This window comes from Zerene cesonia, unplaced genomic scaffold (assembly GCF_012273895.1).
Source record: "Zerene cesonia ecotype Mississippi unplaced genomic scaffold, Zerene_cesonia_1.1 Zces_u002, whole genome shotgun sequence".
Lineage (NCBI taxonomy): Eukaryota > Metazoa > Arthropoda > Insecta > Lepidoptera > Pieridae > Zerene > Zerene cesonia.
The window spans coordinates 3,574,787-3,595,637 of NW_024045132.1; the positions used below are offsets into that span (position 1 = coordinate 3,574,787).

The 20,851-nt window shown below is 33.3% G+C and overlaps 1 protein-coding gene across 1 annotated transcript in view; it reads right to left on the reverse strand.

Annotated features, from left to right (window-relative positions):
* LOC119838360 (lachesin-like) overlaps positions 1-20,851 on the reverse strand; it is a 56,786-nt gene that overhangs the window by 13,845 nt on the left and 22,090 nt on the right. The window contains exons 2-4 of the mRNA XM_038364282.1: positions 10,573-10,670; positions 8,400-8,604; positions 6,372-6,530 (exon numbers count right to left, since the gene is read on the reverse strand). Coding sequence (XP_038220210.1) covers positions 6,372-6,530; positions 8,400-8,604; positions 10,573-10,670 — 462 coding nt within the window. The remainder of the gene's footprint in view (positions 1-6,371; positions 6,531-8,399; positions 8,605-10,572; positions 10,671-20,851) is intronic.

Here is a 20,851-nt window from a genome sequence, read left to right on the forward strand (position 1 = left end):
GTTTGCTGTTATAATTACGAACAAAAATACTATATAACTTAGCTTGATGAAATATCGCTACAATATATTATTACATATCTCATACTCTTTCGATATAACGACCTGAGAGAAACCAATAAGGAAGCACACTTCTAAAAGCTTATAATAAATCTTAGGATTAATATCGCTTCGTAAAGTTTAAAATATTCTAATGTTGATTAACCAAGTATTTGTATATGCGCAACTGAATTACACAGTCTCATCCCTGCTTCCTCTTTTTTTCAACGAACATCCAGACGCACGGCGGGATACCACCCAAACTTAGTGCAAATAAATACCGAATGCTCGCACAGCACGCTTTGCGTCGTCTTTTCTAGTACGAACTGCCAAAGAGTGGAATTCCCTGCCGCCGTCCATCTTCCCAGAGAACTACAATATGGGTACATTTAAGAGACGAGTAAATGGGCACCTTCTAGGTAGACGAGACTCACCACCATGGATCGCGTCTCCGCTTCCCATCAGGTGGGACTGCAGTCAAACGTCTGCCTATGTCCAATAAAAAAATATAATAAAGTTGTTTATTTAGAATTTAATTTAAAACTTCAATACGCTAACATCAGTGTAAATTACAAACACTCTATAATAATATATACTCACTTATTAGAATAATAATGCATCATATAAAAGCTCACATGTCTCACTATAACCGAAGTAACATTCACAAATGATATCTTAATGCTACTACATTAAGTGAGAGCAGAATATTTCCAAAGATGTGACGCCATTTGCGTTCCCGTATCTTGTTTTCAAATGTCTAAGAGATGAATTGCTAAAGCGAGTTTAATATGTACAAAAGGAATAAAGTTTCTTAAAAGGAATATGCAGAAGGCATTTGGTGGAAATGTTTAAATGTAAATTTCTTATATGTATTACAAATTTTTGTTATTCTATAAGATGGTGCCCTCATAGTTATGTTTAAATTTTAAATATATGTATGTAAACCGTTTCAAATAGATATATGGGGAGCATTTGTGCAGATTATTGTGCCTTATGTGTTCGAAATAGGAGGTGGTCCAAAACGATTTATGTTGGGTTTCGAAATGTAACTCTGATCGGTTATCAGTGGATTAAAGATGACGTTTTCGAATACAAGGCAACTTTTGATCGCTTTATCATTCTTACACATTTCTAATCTGTAAATTAGGAATTGAAATCAAATATTTAAACCCACTGTTAGACTATACGCAATCAACTATGATTTGCGTTTAATTTAATTATTTTAGGTTTATTAGTAATACTTTATGTTCAATATTCAGTTGCAGTTGTCATTTTAGTTATTTTATTCGTCATATCGTTTATTATTCTTGTGCTATATTGTGAACGATAGTAGATAGCATTCTTTATTAAGCCTGATACCTGACACTATAAGTTATATTCCTCCCACTGACATAACAAAAAAAAAACAACCATTTCGTAAAAACAAACCGTTAAAGAAAGACCATACCCTTTAAATACAAGTGTGTAGCTACCTAGACCCGAAATGATGGTAAAAAAAACGAATATAATGGAAAATGCACTATAATTAAATCTTGATGGTAAACGCAGACGCCTATACACAATTTAAAGTATTGCAGCATAAACAAACAAAGGCAAAAGTGTTTTTTGTATACAATTCGACGGCTCGTCTGGTGTAGTGTTTTTCATCCCGCACTCAACAATTCTTGCATTTACATACCAAGAACCTTACAATAGTTTTTTTGCACTCGAATTGAAACGCTTTGCGAGTGGAAGTCTTTATGCGTTCGCGGTTTATGTTTTATTTATATTATATGGAAACGTAAAACAATTCGTATACAAATTGGAAAGTTCTACCCATCTCTTTTACTCGTGTAGCCCATCAGATAAGCAAACTGAAATGGCATTGCTGGGCATATAGCCCGCAGAACTGACGGTTCAGGGCGGAAGTGTTTTCAATTGAGACTATGTAATGTCTAGACTAGATGAGACCCGTAGATAGAGACCCATAGAGGACTTCCAACAGGATGGATAGACCGTTTGACGGAGGTGTAAGAAAGCCGCTAGATGGATCGGTTTTACGAGAAATTTCAGAGAGGAACATTTTCAATCAGATGACGTCGCAATGCTGAAACGATAACCTTTCTCGTTCCTATTGTTTAATTACATACGGACTAATTCTTATCTCGAGCATATATTTAATAATTATTTATGTTGGCATTTTCTACGTATCGACCTGTGGCATTTTGCCATGTATGGTAAACCAAATAAATAGACGCTGAAGAACAAAAAATGTAATAATAAGTCTTCTTCTAGAAGCATTGTTGTATCGTTTTGACATAGGTTTACCATTTAACACCAGTTAGGAAAGCTGTATCAACAAAAAGTAGTTTTTAAGAAACTCTGAAGTTGCTGTTTTAAAATCGTGTCAATTTAACATTTTCATTTGCTTAACACGAGTACGTTTACGTGGTGTGGCTTACGTGGCGTATGCATATGGTCTTGTATTATAAAAATTACACTTATAAAGAACATCGAAGGCAGAATTCCTAAGATAGTAACGATACTAAAGTATTTTGATTATCTGTATTAAAAAAATCAATTATAGCTTAATAAATAACCAAGCACAAAACATATTTTGAAAAAAATTACTTCCCTAAAAAAATTACGAAGAAACTATTAAAAAAACAGGTTACTTTCAAATTAGAAAAACTAAAGCCCATAGTTCGAGCATGTGCTATATATTTATATTACCTGCAAGTCCGATCTCAAAACGTGTTTAACGATTGCACATAAATTTTTAGAATTCGCTGATGCGCAAACCTTGTTTACGCTTGAAGACTGAACTAAATCAGCTTGATGGGATTACCGATCCAAACATCGTTGCTTTCAGTTCCGAATGCAAGAATTCTAAGAAGATTGAAGCTATCTTAAATCTTTGGTCTTATTTTCCGATTCAAGCGACGCTGACTTGAAGAGATTGTATGGATCCACTAATGATGACGTATTTTTATCCGTTTTCAATTCTGTTTTGTTGTTCAAGTGCGTTTACGTAATTGGTTGTGAAGTGTTTTTTGTATATTTTTATTTATAACTCGTGTGGTGAACTATGAGAATGAATGCCAACTCACACATATGCTTATTCAATTAGACTTCTTCTAGAAGCATCCTTCAACTGACTTCAAATTGATAACTTACTCTTTGGTTATTCGACTGCATTTGTGTCTGATTGAACCGGTTTTTATGAATAAATATTTTGTTAGAAAGTTTGTGCTTTCCCTGGCTGTATTTTAATTTGGTCTATTGCTGAATGAATAAATGAATAATTTGAAGGCGGTTTTATTTTCTTGTTAAAAATAATTACGAATTTTCATAACACAGTTTTACCATTTGCCAACATTCCTTCATTACCTATGAGATCGTTAAAACGTAATGAAAAAATAAATTACCAAAACCTGATTTATATAACAATAGTATTAAATATAAAATTATGAAATCGCATTAAATTAAGTGCGTTGCAGTATTTCATTCCTAAAATAAATCAAACGGAACAAAACCCATACGTACGTACGCAATGCAAGTATTTTTCCAACCCATCCCGTCAATTTATTATGCACATCAATACAAAAAACAGCTAAAAATAAGACTTCCACACACATCCACAACTTTCTAAATATATTTACATATACGGCAAAGTTACCATAGATCTAGCAATTCCTCAGAATCGCGGATTCATTCCGACCCCGAGCTTCATATAGAGCAAATACAGTACATTGAATTTACGCTTTGCTCGTTCAGTTCGCTTTGTTGTTTGTAGTTGCGACACTTTTTGTCAGTGTACTGGAATCATTGCTGAAATTTATATTAGATACCAGTGCGACACTGAAATAGTTTAGGGGAATGAGTTTTGCCAATTGGATCTAGAACCTTTTTGTCCCTTCGTTTTGTTCCATTCGAAATTTAATAGAATCTGAAGCTAGATGTTATATAGGTAAAACGGAAATTGTCTATTTTTAGTCCTATAGACTTACCTTTGAAAAATAAACCCATTGAAAACAGAAACGTGAGAGTATCCATAAGTTCAAGTGCTTTCGAAAGCTATTCGGTGATATTCCACTCGCATATCTCCTAAAAATCACTCGAGGCGAGCAGTGGTTAAAAGTTATACTGAACCTATGTAAAACGGAAACCTCCCTTGCAAACCAGCGTCACATAGAAAAGGATGAAATACGTCCTCATTAAAAAGACCTGATTTTATTCCTGTTTCTGCACCGAATTTTTTTTCGCTTTCAGACCCGAGTTACGAAATATGCATTCGGGATTGTTTGCTTTTTCTTTTTGCTTATTGTAAATTTTGGATGTGAAGCCTGAATAATTTATATTTTGGTTACATTATGACGGTTTTGTTCTATACAATAATGTAGTTTTTAGTAATTTGATTTTTATAGCTATCTACACTAATATAAGAAGATACGTTTTTTGTGTGTTTGAAACGTTATTACGTAACTACTGTCGGACCGATATTATAAAATTCTTACACCATTAGCAACCTACATCTTCGATCAGTAACATAGTCTATATTTGTACCACGGGCTAAGCCAGGATGAACAGCTAGTCTAGAATATGATAAAAGAGAATTAATAATTAGTTAACATTTTGTTACATTATAATAGCAACTAATCACATTAAGTTTTTGTAATTAAATCATTTGCTTTGTTCTACAAGTATTTGTCAACACACTTTTTCCTCGGCAACAATAAAACATTAGTGGATATTTTCTGTAAAAATAACAATAGCTTTCAAAGCTCTTTGATGTTGATATAAGGTCCTCTAGCTAAGAAGACCGAGATATAAATAAAATTACTCCACTAAGACTTAGCTTACATACTATTTTGTACAATTTAAGATCAAAAGAGAATTGTAATTTTCTTCATCAACATATCAACATAATATGAACATTGACTTCATGAAGCTTTTAAGAAAGCTTTTTTATTAAAATTTAAATTTTTCAAGTTATTAATATTGCTTTAATGTAGAATATTAATAAATCCAAAAACAGTGTGTTGATAATATAATAAACATTAATATAAGACGATTCAAACGACAATGTTATACATTTTTGAATATAACCTAGAGTCTAGATATACTAAAGAGACAAAGATAAAATTTCCTGCTCGTACGTGAAACGATACGCTTATGTTATATATGTACTATTACTAGTTCCTTCCGTTGCATCGCTCGTATGTACTCAATATTATCACGAGACATCTATAATTTTTGATTTTCTTGGCAATAAGCATCCTATATGATTTCAGGGCAGTAAAGTATAACAAACTAACAGACGAAAATACTGTCTCACTCATAATATTAGTGGGCCTTAACAATCCTACTAATATTATAAATGCAAAAGTTTGTAAGGATGTGTGTGTGTTTGTTACTCTTTCACGCAAAAACTACTGAAGCGGTTGCAATGAAATTTAGTATGTAGATAGCTGGAAAAATGGAATAACATATAGGCAACTTTTTATCCCGATATTCTTACGGGATACGCACTTGCGCGGGTGAAACCGCGGGGCACAGCTAGTAATTTTACAAAGTAAACCTTAACCGATGTAATGTTTACTTATTCTTCCGTCTGATAACATTAATTTATATGTTATATGAACAAGCTTTATTAACTTTCCTGGATAAATTGATGCGAAGCCAATTAATGTGTTGACAGCCTTCTTATAAACACTGTACAAAATGTATGGCGGGAAAAGTGGCTGGGAAATTGAATTGTTTCATAGCTGTTTATTATCTTAGGACTTAGACTCTCCCCGGTCCGCCTGTGTTGAAAGTGGTAAAAAGTTTGCTATTTTATACACATTATAAACTAATTTGATTTTTAATTGACCGCCTCCTTGGTACAGTGGTTAATGCGTGAGCGTAGAACCGAGGGGTCCTGGGTTCAATTCCCGGTGGGGACGCACAAAAAAAAAATGTCTCGGTCTGGCAGGACACAGAAGGCTGATCACCTACTTGTCCGTAAAGAAAATCGATCAGTGAAATGGATGACATCATCTGCCCCATACCCCACTAGGGGACACGGGACTTCACTTATAAACTAATTAATGATTTAAAGCAAGTTTCATTTGAAATGAAGCATTTCTTTTTGTGTTAGATAAAAGTAAGGAAAAGAAATATTGATAGATATAAATTAACAAGTATTTAACCCAATATTGATTGATAAATTCTAGTCATAATAGCACGCTTTTCTCGTGTATTTTAATGGTACATAATACACAATTATTTTCTTATAACTGTGCTTTATCGAATAAAAATATGAGAAAACACAAACACGTTATTCCACGCATATGTTAAGATAATACAGTTACCTGTAGTTTGATTATTAATCTTGAAATGTCTAGAATCTTCCCTCCTCCAGGTGATGGTGGGGGGCGGCGTTCCCGACGCCACGCAGCGCAGCGCGGCGGCTCCCCCCTCGGCGATCACTAGCTCACTACTGCTCGCTTCGTCATCTATATCTGGAGGCACTAAGGGAAAAAAATATACATTAAAATAAATGCATATATGAAAATGTGTGATTTTTTGCTTAGGTAGCAAATGAGGGGCAAGGGATACCGATAGTAAGCAACCAATAATTTGTATTGCCGTTTTGATAAAATTTCTTTGAGAATATGAAATTATATTACCTACATGCTAGATTCAATAATCAGATTTAAAATAAATATATTACTTGATTGCCGAAGTCATTATCTGATAATTTTATATTCCAAGCATTATGAAAAAGGAATCAAATATTTAATCGAATAATATCGTAGGTGAAATTTAATGATGTTTTCATATACTTTAGTTTCAAATTATCTTTCACGTGGTTGTATCGATAGCGATCAAGTAAGACATTGTTTCACCTCCCCATGAGAAAATAAACTTCTATGTACGCTCGAGTGTATTTGTACACTTTCCTACTTTATTTATACTATCTGTCCCTGTAGTATAAGTTGAATCAGATATTGGTTTCTCTTGTAAAAATCCACAAATGTAATCGAAATCGTATTCACTATTCCTTCTATATCGCAATGATCTTTAACATTTCTTTACTATTAATCTCTATTGGTGTACCCTTATTTTAAGATTTGATGAAAGAATTACATACAATATTATCTTGCAGGCCTGGACTATATGAACATTAATACAAAATGTCGCACTTCTATATTCTTGTCACTTATTCATTTTCAGATAACTTTTGGATAAATAAAGAGAAAATGCGTATCAATTAAAACTAGACGTAGCGATACTGTGACCGATAATATCTTAATTAAAAGCGGTTTATCTCAGTTGCATTCATGAAAAATGCTTAAACATTTGTATAATGCTTTATATATGCTTAATCTTTGGTGGCTCACTGGTGAAGACCTCGGACTTTAAAATCGATAAGTCGGGGTTCGAGACCAGGCGGTGCAGGAAATAAATTGTTTTTTCAATTTAACTGCGAATGTGGATAACATCACCGCTGATCAAAACGGTGAAGGAAAACATCGTGAGGAAACCGGCATGTCCAAAAATCAAAAATTCGACGACATGTGATATCTACCAACCCGCACTTAGCCAGTGTGGCCGATTATGGCCTAAACCCTCATAGGAGACCTGTGTCCCAGCAGAGGGAACATGTGTGGGTTGATGATGATACTAAAACATTACCTTAAAGTACATATTGTTAGATCTTACAAAGTTGCGGACTAACGAGTTAAATATTCGGGATTTGAGTTTGAAAGAATCTCGATCTAGAATTCTCTAAGAGTCTCGGTTCAACGAGTTTACTCTGAGTACTAGCCTTGCTATTCGTTGAGTAACTTAGGTCTCTAAATGTTTGCGTTTTCGCACTGGTCCCGAATCTAGAATACTAAACATTGCTATGTTTAATGAAAGTTGACGATAGAATTTTAAATGTAGATACGTAAAAACCTTTATTAACACAGCGAACCGCATCTAGAGTATTCCTTTTTTTTATTTAAATTGTTGAAAAGTTTTATTAATTTCCATATCGAAATGTTTTTATCAATAATGATAGGACTTTGTTCGAATGCCTAACGAATTATTCGCGATTTTTAATAAATAACATTTGAAGTAACTATGTGCATTTCGATAATAAATAGCTTAGAGATGCGATATTATCTATTTCTAAATTGGCGTATCTTTTTTGTGAAATATCAGCGTATTTTAGGAATATACCACGTGAATGTTTATTCAGATCGTGACAGCTTATAAACAAATTAATATTAGTATTCAGCATTTAGTTGAGTCTATATTTTATATCATATGTAAATAAGTAATGTCGACTACACCATCAAAATAAATGTTTTATTCTTTCTCTCTTTCTAAGCTCAAGTAAATCATCTTACCTACAACCTGCAGCAAATGCGTCTGGCTCATCATTGGTTCTGTGTTCACCTGACACATATACCGCCCCCCGTCCCCCGGGCTAACGTCACGCAAGATGAGCGACCACGTGCCGTCGCCGTGCGTCACGCTGACACGGTGGTTCTTGGTGATCACGTGACCGGCTATAGTCAGGATTGTTTGCGTGTCAACGCGCAGCCACGCCACCTGTGAAAGGATTGGAGTGGAATTAAAATTAGAGACTCGAAGCTTTGAAAGATGGACTTGAGTTTGGAAGAGTGATATCCAAGAAATCAATTTTTTCAATTCGACAGGTTTTTTGTCTTGTTTTGTTACTCAAACTACTCCTTCTTAGATTGTGATTATTTTTGTTTCCATCCCATTTTAGAATCCGAATCGTAACAAGAGAACGTTGGTGTGGTTTTATAAGAAATATTTATTAAAAGTCTGATTTCGATTATAACTAAAACTAGCTATTATATAATATTACTTAATCCAGACATAAAATCAATATCAATAAGTCTGGCATAAAATGAACAATTTAAACTAAATAAAATCGCCGTGTGTTCCAACCCCAAACGCGATTAAACTCGACAATTTGAAGCCTAGGCTTATAAAAACAGACCGCCATTAAAGGACTCGTACAGAGGTCAATTTCCGCAATAAATTAGGGACCCACTGTTTTGCCTGCAAATGATTAATGCGAAGTTTTTTCTCCCTTTCGCGGTTTCCACTGATCATGTTTTATTCAGTCACTTCATAGCTGATAAATGTGTTGTTCTCATGTTGATGAGTTTTTTTGTTCATTAATACTCAAATATTATTGTGCTCTCTTTGAATTCTATTCTTACTTCCCTGTTGTTTTAATGCGTTGTTTAAAATGTTTATTTTTTTAAAGATAACCAATCCTATAAATATTATAAATACGAAGGTGCCTATGATTAATTCTTGATTAAGTCTACTTCAAATAGAATATCAAATCGCTAAAAGTAGCTTTTCTAGATTGTTCTTATAAACTTACACAACATCCAAATCACAATATATGAATTCTAGAGTATCTCCTATGCTCGCTATATGCCAACATCCAATACAATGTACAATATATAAAATATAAAGCACAAATATCTTTAACAAAAGTGAAGTTTTTCGGCGGTACTATATTATACAGAAAAAACAAAATGCCACGGTATATCTGCGATAAGGAAACAGAATCAAAGCCCATATACGTTACCCTCACTTCTCGTAAAATCTTATCTCCCTCCTAACCCCAATTATTGAGATGGGCGACATATATTCGCTTGCAATTCTATTGCTTGTAATAAAGTGATGTACAGGAAGAATTCTGAAAAAACTGTAGAATTTTTGCACTCATGAAAACAAATATAATTATTTTAAACAAAAAAAAACAAAACCGCCTGCTAATTGTCGTAATTTGACCTAATTTAAATAGGACATCCTGGCAGGCACCAGACTATAAAGTTATGAAGAAACAAACACAAACAATATAGGCGATTTGATATGAAGATTCATTGAATTATTATTTTGTACATTATACAGAAACATATAGAATATACTTATTTGTTATTGTGTCATAACAGAGTTGAGTCATTACATAATATAGATTATAAATTCACTACGTGAATCTAGGTATGTGTTTTTTAAGTTGTTGTTATGAACAATCCTACTAATATTATAAATGAGGAAGTTTGTAAGGATGTGTGTATGTTTGTTACTCTTTCACACAAAAACTACCGAACCGATTGCAATGAAATGCGGTACTCAGATACCTGGACAACTGGAATAACATAGGCAACTTTTTATCCCGATATTCTTACGGCATACAGACTTACGCGGGTGAAACCACGGGGCGCAGCTAGTAAAATATACTAACAAAATGGTCATATTTATTTGACTAGTCCTCTTTATAAAAATACTAGCCGTAACCCGCTATGTCACTCGCATGGTAACCGGGTAAGCCCATGTGCTAATCCACACTATAATCAATCTTAGTACCAATTGATATGATAAGCTTACATTACATTCCATACTCACAAACTTTCGCGTTTATAATATCACTAGGATAAGCTACGCACAATTACAGTAAATATTTACAATAAGATACATACACACGCCACAAATAAAAAGGGCAATAAAGAGATTTCACTGTTATCTTACCTTAAAAGCCTGCAGGTTATCAACCCGACACGTAAGGGCGGCATCCCGTCCCACGGTTACCGTGACGTTTGACCCCGGGCCCACGAACCGCGGAAGATCTGAAACAAGGATTTACAACAATAACATTGTGTCCTTATACCCTTTTAAAACTACCCTCATGTATCTATATGAGGGATGTTTTACCTAAATGAATATATACAAAGCTTATATTGAAAGAAACAGATTTTATGTAATACATTATTGATATATTCACTAGATATTACCGGCGGCGTTATGTATGCTTAGATATTTTTTTATATTGACTTTTTTAAATAGATAGAGTGATTCAAGAGGAAGTTTTATATTTGTAATAACATCTATTAAACTACTCCGAATTTAACGCGTACGAAGCCACGGGCAAAAGTTAAGTAGTATAAAGTTAGTTAGTATTAGTTAAGTTAGTTATAATATTAATATTAAGTTAGTTAGCATAAAGTAGGTACCTTAGTTCTAAATATATACCACAATCTTAAATCAAATACAAATTTCTAAATGATGACAATTCTGAGGCAGTCTAGCCTCTTACAGAGTATCAAATCCCTCCTTACGAGGGATTCGTATATCCAGCCACTTTCATTTTCGTTCTAAGCGCGATAATATTATGCTATACGTATAAAATTGTACGTATAATGTATATATATTGTCGTATAAAAATACAAAATCAGTCAAAGATGCCGGTACGGAATTCTTTACTTTTCTTTTGATGAGTTATCTTAATTACGTATTTAAATTTAAGCGTTTTTATAACTGTCAATCTTACACAATTCAATTTCGTTTGATGTGGTTAATGCTGTGGGTTTATTAGTCAGTTTTTTCCTCTATATCTGTTCTATTTTATTGCTTTTATTTTTTGTTTATTTATCCATAGACAAGAGGAAATTTCTCATTTCTGTTTCTTATATTGAGACGACTAAACTGACATAGTAATAATATGTACCTCAGTACACTATGATTAAGGTGATACCATGAACACAACTGCTTAACATAATTGTTTAAAACGACATACAATCTATTGCGTCAATAATAATCGCTCAGCGTAAAACATCCAGACCAGCTATCTATTTTCCCTCACGTTCAAACATAAAATGCAACGAGTAATAGCTAGACAGAAAGGATTTATACACTCGTACATGGCATATATCCCATTCACTGAATTAGAGACTCGCGAGTGATTAAATAAATAGCCCACGAGCCGTCAGAGAATGAACGAACAAATAAATACCATACTGTTTTTAGCTTTGGTCATAGTGAATTATTTGGCGGCTACCTCTTTTGAATTGCGTAGATTTTATAGGCATATATACGGCCGGGGAATACGCCTTGTCAAAGAGGTTTTTGAAATTCTTCCAAAGTCAGTTTGGTCAATTTTATCGTTTTGCTTCTGAAGTCTCAAAATATACAGATTAAAAAGTCTCCCCGTGCCCACGCTCGCTTTAAAGTGTTCGAAACGTAGGGTTAATAATATAATGAATAAATCGCGTTTAAAATCCGTTATACAGTTTTTAATTTTAAATGTATGATACTCGCGTAAAATCAAACACAAGAAAATACTATATACAAATTAGTTTTTCCATCATATTTTGAATAAAAATGGATTCAGAACTCTCATGCTGTTTAGCCAGTTTAACACCTCAAAACTTGTTGATTTTACCACGCATTTATTATTATATATATTTCACACACATAAAGAGGAATATTAAAAATGACAGACTCATTGCGATTTCTACGACTCCGTCTATTTAGCTGAAGATAAATAGTAATACAGCTAAGTCTCATGTTCCTTTACAAGAATACCCAGGGGACAGATGCCGGTAATATTAACTGTTTAATTTCGGCTACCACACACTAACAAAGCAAGGCGTTCTTACACTGGTCTCATCTAAGATTTAACTTAGACCAAAAAGGCTATTTGCTGTAACCTCTGTTTGAAGACAGTTTGTAATTTATTGGGTGGTAATATATTCAATATTGATATTATTAATTATTATGTTATGAAAATTGCTTATTTGGTTACGTGGAGTCTTTTATAGCCAAATGCGAGAATTAACCGTATCTAAAGTGCCAATAGGAGGTAGGGATATTGATGATGGATCTTAGAACCCCGTAATAAGCATATAATTGGCTGAATATATTTCAGATTTATCTAGTATTTTAATTTTGCTCCCTTATATGAATACTATCTATAGTAATATTATAAAGCTGAAGATTTTCTTTGTTTGTTTGAACGCACTAATCTCAGGGACTAACGGTCCGATTTCAATAATTCTTCCAGTGTTAGATAGCTCATTTATTGAATAAGACTTTAGGCTATATATGTACGGGCGAAGCCGGGGCGGACCGCTAGTTTAGAGTATAGTATTGTACAAATGGGGTTGTTCAAATTTCCAAATACATCAAGATGTGCAAACGTCTGTTTTGGGAATGTAAAAAAAATCATGATTTTTTTTTAATTTGGTAATTTCAATCAGTTAATGGTTATTGTCTTATTACTGCGCTTACCAAATTACTACTTATCTTACTATTTCAAATGAAACATAGTTGCACTTTTCAAGTAGGTTGAACGTTACGACTGGTTTTGGAATATTTATAAACATATTTGACGCTTGGCTAATTACAAAATTGTCGTAACTGCGTCTCCCCCTTTATATCTATATCACTAAATCGAATAAATGACATTCCCACATATAAAGTTATGTAGTATCTCAGTATGAGCTACAACTTTCCGCGGAAGGGTTGTCAATAGTTTGTACTCTGGACCCTAAGGAGTTATTTTAACATTTACCTTGTTACCGTGTTGGATAAGTTGATCTCTAGGGTAAACCACCGCTTACATTGAGTGAACTTTACTTTGCTATATAATACGACTAGCTTTGCGCCCGCGGTTTCGCCCGCGTAGTATATAAAAGTGTTTTCCTCGCGTTTCTGTGGGATTTCCGTGGTTGAAACCATTTTATGCTCTTTCTCCAGTCTTAACCTATGTCTGTAGTAAACTTCATCGAAATTGGTTCAGTGATTTAGGCGTGTAGAAAAGACAGGCAGAGTTATGTTCGCATTTATATCATTTAAATAAAGTGAAATGTGATAGAATGTATCTTATTGATTACTAACATTCCCACGACTTTGCCCACGTGTTCAAAGGAAATTCTCTTTGCAATGATATGTTTCACCACGGTTAGAAGAATCCTAGGTATATCACTTTACCCTCTTAATTCACTCCAGACACAAAAATCATACCTTAAAATAGCTTTATTCTCGAAAGAAAAACAAACAAAGACACTTTCGCATTTATAACTTTGTATGGATATGAGTTTACCCAAAATTTATTCTGTTTACCGCAGGTTTTCCTGTTCAAGTATTGGCTGGGACAATAAAATGGTTTAATCGTGACTTAAAAAATTGAACATGAATCGCTCACTATATATTTAGTATTATCCATATTTAAATTACCATTTGCTTTAGTTTTATTCATTCTTTGAATCACTTCCATCGTGCAAGTCTTTTTTATACCTGATTATGTAGTATTTTTTAAAGAATTTAATAATTAGTATCGGACTGTTTAGTTTTTTAATGACACATGTGAAACGTAAGTAGTGGTAATCAAGTCCGCACCTCATACTTTAATAAATTTAAAATCAGCGCTGATCGGGTGTTGAAACCCGACTGCATGGCTGAGTCTGTCCCGATTGCCATGTATTTTTAGTACATAGTTCACACACAAGTTTTAGTTTTATTGTGTGGCAATAATGGTTGTTTTCTTTCTTTTTTTATTATGCCGTTCTTTCTGTACAACATAATCGCACTCAAACTATTTATTTAAAACAACACATCTTCAAAGAAACTCAGTACAGAAACAATTTCGCATACACAAACCGCACGTCCATAATTTAAGAACACTATCGTTTCGACTTCGCCATCAGAATGCAAAATTCAATTGCGAACGATATCATAGAATAACTTATTGGACAATGTAATATCACATCTGTTTTAGAAGTGTATTCTGCAGTATGACCTTAATATTTTATGCAATACGCTCCGCCGTAGAGTTATTATTTAATTTTAGTTCAAGACGTCGCCTCACTCGATATCACTAACCCTTGAGATAATTTTGAATTTCTCATTTCTCTATTCATGAACTCAATGTTAGTTCTGTATATTCAGTAAATTCTATCTTGTGATAGTTTTATGAATAACTTATATTATGTTCTTGAAAATGAATATGTAATGATAAATATAAAACTTATATAAGACACTTTATGATGGAATACGATACTGCTTCTACAATAAATCAAAGTCGGTTTTAGGGTAACATAATCGGTGATATCTTTACTAATAAAAATTTGTAGGCTGTGTCTATGATTCCTTGTTCACTAAAGCACCGTATCTGAATCCTATATGACGGAGTGCATGTTTATTTATTGATAACTATCTTTATAAATAACACTAAGAACTGAATCAAGTTAGTCTAATCATTTCCATTAATGTTAAAGACTTCTCGTAAATGAAATGATAATTATGTTAATAAATATTAACAAGTAAACTCATGTCATTTTTACATCCTATACTTGTATTTACGCAAAGCTTTTAGCAATTCAGCAGCATAATATTAACATTAATATCAGTTCCATAAAGTATATTAAAAACATCTTCAAGATTCTGCCAAATTATATGATATTAAAAACTCACTTCAATTAGGTTCCTGTGTAGGTAAAACGTTATCCATTTAGAAATTAAAAGCCTTAGGGGATTTTAAACGTGATTTATTCATTATACTATTTATCACGATGTCACAGGAAGACTCTGTGTAAATGATATAATTAATATATAAGCTTTAAAGTTTTTAAATGCAGGTCCTATAATACTCACATAAAATCAAACACAAAAATAAATAATAAATGAAAATTGTTATTATATATTTATTTTTAATCAAGTTGTTCTCGGTAATTCACTTATGTAAGATATCACTCCCCTTCGATTCATTCTTTAAAATGATAACTACATCAAACACAAGGGAATACCACAAATAATGAAAATTTATAAAACGCAATGAGACGCCTCGTTGTACGTACTTTATTGTGTTCCCTGCAGATAACACGGTGATACGTGTATAAAATAAAACACGTTTTGAGAATAATAGCAAATTTTCTCTGATGTTAAATTTTGAGCATTTATTAATTCCATTTTTAATAAAGGCATTCAGTTACAAATAGTTCTAACTAGGGAAAACGACATCTAATGATAAACTGGTTCTTAACGTAAAATGCACATTTAAGGTTATAAGTTGATATTACCACGTTAATATCGTAGCTATAATTTTTTGTAGCATAAATGTACGAATAAATTCAAGTATTTTTCAAAGCCCAAACACAAATAACAAAATTACATTAATGCATATTAACATTGAGATCTAATGAATAGCAATTCACTAGTAATATTATTACTACGTAAAGTAAGATTTACAGGCTTAGCGACTTCACCAACTGCCCTTAGATAACCTCTAACCAGCTAAGGCCTTATCTACACGAACTTTGACGAGATTAATAAGTTGAAAAGTCTATTAATATTAAACAGCTTTGACGTGAGTTCATAATTCGACTGCTTTAAGAGCTTATACGAGTAATTTTATTCTTATGGGTTGAGTTATCAGTAATTATTAAGTACCGTCAAGTTATTAGGAGTTCTCACTGGGAAAATACATTAACTATATGAGCTGGAAGCGTGTTGTATAAGGCCTTAAAGTATGCATTAAAAATTCTATAAAATGTATGATATGCTTCAGAATTTACGTTAATTTCGATAGTGTGTATGTATGTGGGAGTCGAGCACGCTTCGGCACGAATTGGGCCAGCTCGCATCGGGGAAGTACCACACCCCTACAGAAGACCGGCGTGAAATACATACTGCTGTGTTTGGTTCGGTGAGTGGAGGTGCCGGAGGCTCATATCCCTTTTATTTACCCTTCCCAGTGCTTTATTATATTCCTCTCGTCAATCCTTTCTCGATCTCTTCCTAATTAGAAGTCGGCAATCCGTTTGTAGAGGCGTTAGTGCCATCGACCTTACGCCTCTCCATATGTTCATGGGCGGTGGGAGCGCTTACCATCAGGCGACCTACCAGCTCTATTTAAAAATACATAATGCTTCCCATTTGATAAGATAGAAAAATAGAAAAATATCTCTAAACATTTTTATGTTTAAAAAAGTATATTCTAATCGAATCAATCAATCGTTCTGATTTTCTGTAAATAAGATTGTAAATTTAAATTGAATTTACTTGTATCATTTGTAAATACAAATGACGTATGGTATAAAAAAAATAATATATCACCACTATTTACAAAAACGTCAAAGGGAGTCAGTCAACTGTTTTAACCTCAAACCAATAAAAATGTATCATATCTATATTAATTATTTAGATATTTCGTATGAATAATGCAACATACAGTTCATCACAAGAGCATTAGCATAGTAGCCAGCTCTAACTATACTTCAATATTCTCAAGCTGCACTAGTACAAGAGTACGTCATAATACACTTAGCATGCAATCCACTAGAGAGTGATATATTTGGTTTTAATTCCTCGCTAAATGAATAGCTCCCGGAGGAGCTGCCTTGATTAACGAGCTGCAGTTTTGTTAAGTAATTACTGTGATAAAAGTGCAGTATAACTTCAGCCAGTTACATTCATAACGTTATTCTTAATTTGAGATAGCAATAGATGTAGGTGAAGATGGCAATAATGTTATGGATGTAGTCATTTGTTACTTTGATAGAATCGCGGCAATGTTTCCCCGTCGTTGCTAATTTCTACCTGTCATCCAACAAAACACGATATAATAAAATACTACCATTGCAAAAATATAACAATAATTGTAAATCTGTCTCCCTGTATGCTTGTATATCTATATGTCTATATGTTTCTGTCTCCTTCACCGATTTGATGAAACTTGATACTTAAGTTAGTTTTTATCCCAGAAATCCCACGAGAACCAGAATTATCTGGGAAAAACCCCGAGACTGTCTGTATTTTTCTTATCCAACGCGAACGAAGCCGCAGAGGCAAAGCTAGTAGTATATATATAAAGTCTGCCAAGACTATCAAGATCAATCCCCAAACATGTCCATAATATTCATTCCCTTCCTCAAATCCCAATATATAATAAGCTGTTCCACAACCAATCTGCATCAAATAAGCTCATGTAAAATATCTGTGGTCTCCAGACATGAATACTAAGCATGTGCATTAGTGAGAGGCTATTACCGCCGGACCTCTATCACGGAGTAATCGAGTTGCCGCTAACTGGACCTTACTTAGCAAGTATTGAATGTAATAAGTCCGATTCCTCTGGGGTGTTTTTCCGATTTGCGAGTAACTGTTCTCGCATTGAACATTTCGCTGATATAGCTCATTATGAATGAATTGTATAACATAAAGACGGTAAAATTTTGCGTGTAATGGACATTTTTTATTAATAATGGATTAACATTTTTATCTCTTCAAGGAAACATTAACAGAAGGAAAAAGGGACGTGAAAACTTGAAGAATGTTTTACATGATGGTAATACGGATTTACTATCGTATCGATTCATTGTATCGTATTCTCTAATAATTATGAACTAAAATTGGTAATTGAAAAGAAACAAAAAATCCGGCAACGAACCTTAAAAATGCGATCAAACAATCATAAAAACTACAAAATAAAACTTGATCAATGTAATTAAGCATGTGCTCACGAACCGAACGAAAACGAAAACTTTCCTCAAAACACAAACCAAAAACCAAGGCGCGAACAAGTATTAATTAAAAAAGTAATCCTATACAAATACGCCTTGCCTCTCGCCCATCTATAATTACAGGCATCAGTCCGCAGAATGAGCTCATACATCAACCTTACCGCTCTCATATATCTACACGAATATTTCATAACTGCTAGGCAGTTTTGCGTAAATTATGTCGATCGTACATCACCTGTTGTTCGTAATTACGCGTTGTTATTCAGTATTTCTAAACGTTAGACCTGTTAATGTTACTCATTTCTCTGTATTGAATGATCGGGATTTCTGTTCGGCGTTACAGCTGGTAAACAGATTACTTTTTATCAATATTTACAATACAATACACGTCATTTATATCAATACACACATAAAGAGATGATAGATAAGTAATGACATTTAGCAAAAACCGCCTTCAAATTGACAGAATTTAACCAAATTTTGATGGGACCATACAGCATGTAAGTACCATTGCTTATACATCATAAGAGATAAGCTTTAAAAATTTGTCCTTCAGGTTCGTCCGCGAGTGAAAACTAAAATAACAACACTAAATACTCATAATAATATGTTTCTGTATATGCAGATATAGTCACTCTCTATCAAAATATTGAAAAACCTCAGCTGTTTGTTGAACTGTCCGGTATTGCGCTTTGATTCGTTTTAAAATTATATGGCGTTTACTGGAATAGACAAAGTATCTGGTATTACATGTTATTTGCCATGTATATTAAATCGTTACCAATTTCTAGAACCTTTTTAACCATTTCATTGAATAGAGCTTATCACGTTATGGTAAAACATTTATTGGAATAAATAAAAATCATCTTTACTTGAATATAAATAGAATGAAAGGTTAAACAGAATTGTATACAATATGATATTCAAAACTGAGAATATATAATTAAAAAAGACCAAGATATTCATGTATCATTTTCTTTAACTGATAAAACCACTCTCGACACGATAAAAGAACAATGAATGTTGTTATAAAACATGTTTTGTGTGAAATTTATGAAAATAGGACATTAAATAAACATAAAATTGCACATTTAACCCCAGAACTCTAATCTTGGATTCGTCATCATCAGATATAATTCTGAAATAAAATTTGTATTCATAGTATGAGAACTCAAAGTTGTTTGTAAGTCTGCGTCAGTCGAGCGATGTTTCCACGTGACTTACATCCAACTCACAAGGAGAAAGTTAGCTCACTTTCGGATATTGGTAGCTAGCATATCAACAGTATGTTATCGCAATACGTTCAGTGAGTGAGGTTGATTATTTCCTATCCTGTAAACCCTTTTACTCAATTTCCTTTATAGTATTACAGATTATACGTTATGTGCAAGCGTACTAACTTCTGGACATTAAATTTCCATATCTTCGGCTTATTTTAGGATTATATTCAGTGGAAGTTCTTTTTTTAATATCGTACTTATAACAGTAAATGCCTTTATACCGCTAGAAATTTGTAACATCTGATGCCTTTAATAGAAATTCTCTAAATATTTGGGATCGTCCCAAGACAGGTTTTTCATTAAAGAAAATACCTGATCCGAAAGAATTCTTACCGAGGCTGAAGCAATATCCATGTACCTTCTGATCAAAGGACCTTCCAAATGTCTACTTGATGGTCTGACTCCGATCCCAGTTACATATAACTCCCTATATTAAGTTAAATATAAGATACCTACAGCTAAAATTGTATTGTAACATAAATATATCTCACAAAATAAATATATTTTTACGATCTTTCATTTGATATCCATATTGCTAGGGTAAAAAAGAAAAAACAAATGGGGTGACATTGTTATTGGAATAACAGGGTCCCAGGGGCTAGGAAGCTTCAAACCTGTGCGTGCTTCGAGCTGTATTTATAAAAATTTTGGACGTTTTTTTCATTTTTATAGTCATGCGCACAAGCTTCGAAAAAATTATCTCAGTCTCCCCGTGGCCGCGCTCACTGAAATGTGTTTGAAACATCGGTAAAAATATTATTAAAATAAACCGCGCTTTCATCCATTGCAAAGACCTCATTATAATTATATAGTAATCTCGTAAAATCAAACACGAGAAAGTTCCTTATTACACATTAGATTCAGTTGAATAATGTAGCTCAACGGAACTCTCAATATGTTAGTCAACCTTCGATATCCATTCTCTATTAACCTGTTAGCAGACCTTCCATAATTGGATAAATTAATCTTCAGAAATTAGGTTTGGTTCGTTTTTTTTTCTTGAAATAACATTAACAAATTGCGATTATCTAACAATTTAAACGAATCCACTTACGAGTACGTTGACAAGCTTTCCGCCCGCGGCTTCGCTCGCGTAGATATAAAGACTGTGATAAGTGGTCGCAAATTGAACATTTCGTTTTTAATGGAAGTCATAGATATACCTAGTCTTGCCATAAATATTGTAATAAAGAAAAAAGAAAATTGTTAACTGCAAATAACATTTATTAC